This window comes from Procambarus clarkii, chromosome 38 (assembly GCF_040958095.1).
Source record: "Procambarus clarkii isolate CNS0578487 chromosome 38, FALCON_Pclarkii_2.0, whole genome shotgun sequence".
Lineage (NCBI taxonomy): Eukaryota > Metazoa > Arthropoda > Malacostraca > Decapoda > Cambaridae > Procambarus > Procambarus clarkii.
Genome location: NC_091187.1, coordinates 11028900 through 11037292, shown reverse-complemented (window position 1 = coordinate 11037292; position 8393 = coordinate 11028900). Strand labels below are relative to the sequence as shown.

General features: G+C 49.3%; 1 protein-coding gene across 1 annotated transcript; it reads right to left on the bottom strand.

The window, feature by feature from the left end:
• Window positions 1-7255: 7255 nt before the first annotated feature.
• LOC138372170 (uncharacterized) lies at window positions 7256-7939 on the bottom strand. The gene has a single exon (XM_069337482.1). It carries the CDS (start codon window positions 7937-7939, stop codon window positions 7256-7258), a length of 684 nt encoding a protein of 227 aa, XP_069193583.1.
• Between the last annotated feature and the right edge of the window lie 454 nt (window positions 7940-8393).

Sequence of the window (8393 nt, the reverse complement as noted above, 5' to 3'; positions counted from 1 at the left end):
GTCTTGCGAAAAAGATAAAAAAAAATAAAAGCTTAATATGCAAATTAGCTGACCCTCTTGGAGGCAAGTGGAGAAGGAGCAGAAAGCCACAGAAAACGGGGCTTGGGCGAGTAAGAGTGGCGGGTCGGCCCTCTCTTAATGGGTTCTGATGCTAAGCAGACGCGATCTGAATCCTCTGAGTCAGGTCACAAGGTTTAATATTTGATTTCTGCAGCGGGGTTGGACAGAGCGGGTTCTGTACGGGCGTGACGGGCGAGGTTTGGCTAGAGTGTGCGGGTGGGGGCAGGAATTTTCTTAAGGTTTGTGCGTTTAACTTTTTTTTTTTTTGTTACTGGTCGGTGGAAGTGAAGGCGTTATTTAAGGCGGTCCACTTAACCGGAGGTGGAAAATAGTATGGCTCAGAGACTGTACCATGATGTGGAGGTGTTTCTATTAACCGGTAAGATGGATGATTTGGACGAAAGTATATGGATCCGGTCATTGTAAAGTGAGAGGCAGCGGTCATAGCCGAACTTGAATTTAAGAACGAAACTATAGACATTTGAACGTTAAGAAAACAGACTCACGGGAGGAGGTTGAGGCACTTGAAACACGAAACAAAAGTGATTTAGATAACCAAATTGCCAGACATATGACTCGAGGTGCCAACTTCTATTTTTTAACATAATTCAGAGCTTAATGTATTTCAGGGACGGAGCTCAAGTGGGACTTGAATCTGCGAGTGAAGCAAACGCTTGAGTGTATCTTTGAGTGCAAGACACCACCTCTGATAACGGCGACGACACCGTGAACGCGAACACTTTGCGTTCGTCTGAGGGCATTCGGCCCATGTTTCAAAACCCCCCACAATACAATACGTACTGTATTTGCATGCAACAATACATACTGTATTTGCATGCAACCATCATCTTCTTCCCCTACAAAACCACTTGAAAATAAATCACTTTCAATAAAAGTATAACGAAACATAGTAGATGAGGACGAGGAGCTGGGATATGAGGACAAGGAGCTGGGATATGAGGACTAGGAGCTGGGATATGAGGACTAGGAGCTGGGATATGAGGACAAGGAACTGGGATACGATAGAGGGAAAGAATAGAGCCCAACCACTGGACCGTCGGGGATCGAGCATCGACCCTGCAAGGGCTGACGGAGTGAACATCGCCAGTCTATAACCAAGTTTGTGTAATCACTGTTGCTAAAAAGTAACCAAACCTCACCTAACCAAAGCTAACTAAACCAAATCTATCCTAACCAAACCTAACAAACCTAACCTTCTCAAGTTCATTCTACATGAACAAGTTCTGCTGTACTAAGTACAGGATAACAAAAACAATCCTGATTAGGCTTTTACTGGCATTTCTATTTTGTATTTTTTTGGGAGCATTATTCTATTTGACAGACAGATGGCTGTAGGCTGTATATTGTATATTCATACTGCCCAAGGCATCACTTGTGCCTACTCATCACTAGTCTTCAAATTACCATCCTTTTCCCTGCATCCTAATGGATCGCGGCGATGCCATGCTTCCATCTGCTCTCTGATTGGCCAGCTTCCCGCCAAGAGCCCTTTCCTGCATCCTGATAGGTTGGCACGGGCGCCATGTTTCTTTTTTTTGGCGGGAATAGTTGCGTCAGTCCCTCGGGGCGCTCCCCGAGGCTAATGGAAAGTAATGTCTTCAGATTTGTTATGATTATTGGCGATATTATTTGTTGCTGTTACCTTGGCTCTTCCGTTATCATTACTGTCACCTTGGCTCTCCCGTTATCAGTGGGAGGGAGAGGGAGAGGAAGACTAGGGAAGGGAAGGCATTGTGATGTACATGAGACGAGAAGAGCGGGAGGTCACGGGAGGCATCTGACCTTTGCAGATGATGTGGGAGAAGGGACAGGGTGGAAGAGAGACAGGGTGGAAGAGAGACAGGGTGGGAGAAGTGTGTGTACAAGCAGTGTGTCTGGTCACCTATAGTTGTGTGTTGTGGTTGTAAATGGAGAAGCGATAGCAGTTAGCAATAGGCTGTGAGGGATGGGTTGAGAGTGGAAAGGGTAGCTTGTGGTGGGATAGTGGTTACAGTGTGGTAATAAAGTGAGATGGGATAGTGGTTAGTGGTAGTTGTGGTTAGTGACGAGGTGGTTGTGAAGGAGGAGAGGTAGTTGGTAAGTGCTGTTGTCCCTCCCCCCCCCCCCAGTGGACCCCAGACACTAAGGTGCCCCCAAGACAGTGCGAGCTTACAGTGACGGGTAGTGGTTACAGCTGGATAATGAAGGGTGGCGAACGAGGGTTCACCATTCCTGGCATCGTCACCATCACCAACGAACCACAAACATTGAGAGACACTCGCATATTGGGCCCACAGGCCTGGCGTTGACAACTGAAGGCCAAGGGAGCAGGGACTTATCTGGATTGAGATGAAATCAGGGTAAGAAAGAGGAGGTTTGAGGAACTATGTGAGAGAGAGAGAGAGAGAGAGAGAGAGAGAGAGAGAGAGAGAGAGAGAGAGAGAGAGAGAGAGAGAGAGAGAGAGAGAGAGAGAGAGAGGATAATTTAAAGTGAGAATAATATCGCAAGGAAATAGATGATAGGAAACGATTTAGCATTTGCAAAAGCGAACCTTAATATTGCTTTACACTCACTCACTCACTCACTCACTCACTCACTCACTCACTCACTCACTCACTCACTCACTCACTCACTCACTCACTCACTCACTCACTCTCTTTCTCTCTCTCTCTCTCTCTCTCTCTCTCTCTCTCTCTCTCTCTCTCTCTCTCTCTCTCTCTCTCTCTCTCTCTCTCTCTCCTACCCCGCTGCCTGTGGCTTCACATCTCGGGCAATAGCCGGATGAATCATGGGTTACAGTCATATGTGTTAGTGGTGCATATGTGGCGTGGGCGAGGCGGTGAGGTCTGGCTGGGAGAGTGGCGCTCCTCACGCCGATAACGCCCAGGCACAGTGCCTCACAGTGCCACACCTCTTGACACTGCCGGTCTCACTCCACCTCCACATTCTGCCACTATTCTTGTGACAACCTGCCTCTGTTCCTCCACGCCCCGGTGTTGCTCTGCTCCTCTATGGTGGATGTTAATAGTTTCTGGCACTACTTGGTGGCACTGTGGCACTGGCACTACTTGGTGGCACTGTGGCACTGGCACTACTTCGTGGCACTGTGGCACTACTTCGTGGCACTGTGGCACTACTTCATGGTACTGTGGCACTAATTCGTGGCACTGTGGCACTACTTCGTGGCACTCTTGACACTATTCCTTCCCTCTGAGTTTGGAGGATTATATCCTCTCCCTTCACATGTTCGAGCTATTCCTCATGACACTCTTCCTCCAGACTGGCACTGTTCCTTGACACTCTGCCATTCATCTCAAACTACTTGTGTCACGCCCGTGTCGCTAGGCACAAGATTCGTAGCCAACGTTCGCATCTCCTGGCACTCTGTGACACCTCTCTCTCTCTCCGTGTCATTACTGCACTGTAATACACTTTGGCACTGTGGCCCCTCATAGACAGGACAATGACACAGTTCCTGACACATGACACAGCTTCCATGTGTGTCACATGACACAGGGCGGCTACCATAGGAGCAGCATCAAGCCCTGAAGAATTACATACACGAAGCACTAATAACTATTAACGACTTAACAGGTCGTTCCGAGCCACACTTACGATCTGTTCGAACATCATCAGGCCGGGGGGTGGGGGGGGGGGAGGTGTTCAAAACCTGTACCGGCATAGGGCTTATGACATCGTAGTGACGTCACATCTAGACATCACGTTTGGGACGCACAAAGTGACGTCACCTCTTGCGCACCCAAACATAACACCACAAGATGGTCCCTTTGTTTTCGTTAGGGTCGATTCGGCTCGGTTGGGTTAGGGTTACTAGGCTAGGTTGGGTTAGGGTTACTAGGCTAGGTTGGGTTAGGGTTACTAGGCTAGGTTGGGTTAGGGTTACTAGGCTAGGTTGGGTTAGGTTAGGTCTATTTATAGGATAGCGATGACATAGATAGCGCATGCGCTTTCCTCAAGACGCTATATAGCCTTAACTCCACGAAGGAGTTGTTCGTGGACGCCTGAATCCTCCAAGAACAGCATCTAGCCCTGGCCCAGACCAACTTACGGAGCCGCTTTGGCCACTCCATCATCCGGTACAACTAGTCCGGATAGCGCTGACGGCCGGACGAGCCGGAATAGGTGGTGTGTATCGCGGCTATCGTGCCGCCGGTGAAATATGTATCTCCCGCACATATGTGTCGTGTAGACAAGTGACTCGCGGTGGTCCAGTCAGAGAGATGGCGCAGGTGGTGGGTGTTGGGGGAGATGAGGATACATGGAAGACGTTCCAGGATACAGGTACGTCAGGTGAGGATACAGGTGCGTCAGGTGAGGATACAGATAAAACAGGTGAGATACAGTAAACATTGTACCCGTTCAGAGGCTCCAAGCAAACAATCAACACTTCCTATGCCAGAAATGGAGACTAGGATACGTGGGAAGGGGGTGAGGGGGGGGGGTGGATACGTGTTGGGGGGTGGATACGTGTTGGGGGGGATACGTGGGAGGGGGGATGGGAGGGGTTCTGTACCGGGTATATACAATCCCATTCTCCTGTTTAGATAGTATTTTTTCTAACTATGTGCACTATAGTACAAAGCTTGACTTACTAAGCAATCAGATAGTAGCACACTGTACTATTCCCTTTCAAGAATCGAACAAAAACTGAGGCTAAAAAAAACAAACCTAAATATTTCTAGGCCTAGAATAGTACACATTTCTACTATATTAGGCCTCAGAACACGTGTATTAGGCCTAGGAAGGTTAGGCTAGGTTAGTTTTAGTTCGTCTTTGCAACAGAAGTAGCAAATAGTAGTCCGGTTTGTCCAAATTCAACAGTACCGATTTCTACTTTCTAATCGCATCGTATGTCGGTATATGTACTATGGACTTCATCGTTACTATAAGTACTACCAAAACAGGGGGATGGGCTGCGTATATATGGGGGGGGGGGGTGAGGATAGAGGGTGGGGGGGTAGGGGGTTTAAGGAGGGGGGGGGTGGATAGCTTCCTAATCCTGATATCCTCATCAATACATCACGATATGATTCGTGTGTGCATGTGACTTAACAATATGAGGTTGAAACGCTGCGTATATTACGCCTTGCTGCAGGAGGAGGAGGAGGAGGATTAGGATGACTATGAGGAATCAAGAGGAGTATGAGGAGGATATACAGTAGACCACGCCCAACATAACCTACAGAAGCCTCAGCTTCACATAACGACCCCAAACGCAAAAGCTGCAAACTGTTTATGTAGGGTACAGCTTTAAATAGGGTGCAGCTTTAAATAGGGTGCAGCTTTAAATAGGGTGCAGCTTTAAATAGGGTGCAGCTTTAAATAGGGTGCAGCTTTAAATAGGGTGCAGCTTTAAATAGGGTGCAGCTTTAAATAGGGTGCAGCTTTAAATAGGGTGCAGCTTTAAATAGGGTGCAGCTTTAAATAGGGTGCAGCTTTAAATAGGGTGCAGCTTTAAATAGGGTGCAGCTTTATGTAGGGTACAACTCCCTTATTCCCTATCACAACTCTGCCTGTTCAAAGAGCAAACTATCGAGTATTACCTGGCCTAAACACATCCTGACAGGCCTACAACACATCCTGACGGGCCTAAACACATCCTGACGGGCCTACAACACATCCTGACGGACCTACACCACATTCTGACGGACCTAAACACATCCTGACGGACCTACACCACATTCTGACGGACCTAAACACATCCTGACGGACCTACACCACATTCTGACGGACCTAAACACATCCTGACGGACCTACAACACATCCTGACGGACCTACAACACATCCTGACGGACCTACAACACATCCTGACGGACCTACACCACATTCTGACGGACCTACAACACATCCTGACGGGCCTAAACACATCCTGACGGACCTACAACACATCCTGACGGACCTACAACACATCCTGACGGACCTACACCACATTCTGACGGACCTACAACACATCCTGACGGGCCTAAACACATCCTGACGGACCTACAACACATCCTCACGGGCCTAAACACATCCTGACGGACCTACAACACATCCTGACGGACCTACACCACATTCTGACGGACCTACAACACATCCTGACGGGCCTAAACACATCCTGACGGGCCTAAACACATCCTGACGGGCCTAAACACATCCTGACGGACCTACAACACATCCTGACGGGCATAAACACATCCTGACGGACCTACAACACATCCTGACGGACCTACACCACATTCTGACGGACCTACAACACATCCTGACGGACCTACAACACATCCTGACGGGCCTAAACACATCCTGACGGGCCTAAACACATCCTGACGGGCCTAAACACATCCTGACGGGCCTAAACACATCCTGACGGACCTACAACACATCCTGACGGACCTAAACACATCCTGACGGACCTAAACACATCCTGACGGGCCTAAACACATCCTGACGGACCTACAACACATCCTGACGGGCATAAACACATCCTGACGGACCTACAACACATCCTGACGGACCTACACCACATTCTGACGGACCTACAACACATCCTGACGGACCTACAGCACATCCTGACGGGCCTAAACACATCCTGACGGGCCTACAACACATCCTGACGGACCTACAACACATCCTGACGGGCCTACAACACATCCTGACGGGCCTAAACACATCCTGACGGGCCTAAACCTTGACTATAAGTTTTTACCTCGACTGGAAATTCCACGAATGAAGACACCAGCGGCGTTTCAACCCGGCACCCAAACATTAATTAGCCTATAAAACATTTTTAATGTACAACCTGAAAGTTGGGTCCGGCATTAAGTATTTTGCACGTCTTTGTATTTTCCCCTTTGGGTATTGAGTCTCTGTATGTATACACACAAAAATGTATACATACACCTGTATATCATTTTGATTCAGAGCCCCCTGGAGACCTTCCTTAATTGCCTGCTCCTGTCTTTTAGTGTAAGGAAAGGTAGGTGGGTAGATTGACCAGAGGAATCTTGGATGCCTCAATCATGTACCTGCGCATGTCCTTACTGGGGCCCAGGAGCTGAGTGTCGACCACAGGCTGACACACACACACTGCCGGTGACGACTGTTTTCAGTTTAGCTTGATAGTCAATCAATCTTCTGCTATCCAGAGAATCTATCGAAACTGATGTGATGGTCTATCAATGACTTTTGAGTTCTCTACTGTGGTTCTAGCCCTATCCCATTGGCTCCTAGCCTTATCCCCTCGGCGCCTAGCCTTATTCCCTCGGCTGCTAGCCCTATCCCATTGGCTCCTAGCCTTATTCCCTCGGCTGCTAGCCTTATTCCCTCGGCTGCTAGCCTTATTCCCTCGGCTGCTAGCCTCATTCCCTCGGCTGCTAGCCCTATCCCCTCGGCTGCTAGCCTTATTCCCTCGGCTGCTAGCCTTATCCCCTCGGCTGCTAGCCTTATCCCCTCGGCTGCTAGCCTTATCCCCTCGGCTGCTAGCCTTATCCCCTCGGCTGCTAGCCTTATCCCCTCGGCTGCTAGCCTTATTCCCTCGGCTGCTAGCCTTATCCCCTCGGCTGCTAGCCTTATTCCCTCGGCTGCTAGCCTTATTCCCTCGGCTCCTAGCCTTATTCCCTCGGCTGCTAGCCTTATTCCCTCGGCTCCTAGCCTTATCCCCTCGGCTCCTAGCCTTATTCCCTCGGCTGCTAGCCTTATTCCCTCGGCTGCTAGCCTTATTCCCTCGGCTGCTAGCCTTATTCCCTCGGCTGCTAGCCTTATTCCCTCGGCTGCTAGCCTTATCCCCTCGGCTCCTAGCCTTATCCCCTCGACTGCTAACCTTATCCCCTCGGCTGCTAGCGCTCCCTCTATCCTCTTCTCCTCCCCGCACAATACCATAAACTAGATGTAGGTGCTTAATACTTTAACACCCCGTAGCCGGACTGACAGACACAGCTGACTACTATCCCAGCTCCTCCCCCCCCCCTCTGCCCGTCGCCACCTCCCTCAACCGAACACAGTTCAACGCTTCTCTTTCCGGATAAAGTATGTACATATATCGGCCAGGCTCGGGAGGTTTCTGGACAAGCTGCCGGAGGAGGACCATTTGGCATGGACGGTGGAGAAAGGTCAGGGAAGGTATTGTCCATTGTCTCTTGTTAAGTAACTTTCAAGACCACGTTACTCTGCTGGGGTGATTGACAGGGGGACGACGAGGAGGAGGAGCAGACAACGAGGAGGAGGAGGTCGACAACGAAGAGGAGACAGATAACCATGTATGTTGGTCCGCCACTATCTGATATCATCAACAAACAGTTATGATCACAGATCTTGTTAACACCCAGTAGGAAGT

Excerpts from the sequence above, each read along its gene's own strand:
- LOC138372170 (XM_069337482.1), bottom strand. The coding sequence starts at position 7,939 with ATGGTATTGTGCGGGGAGGAGAAGAGGATAGAGGGAGCGCTAGCAGCC.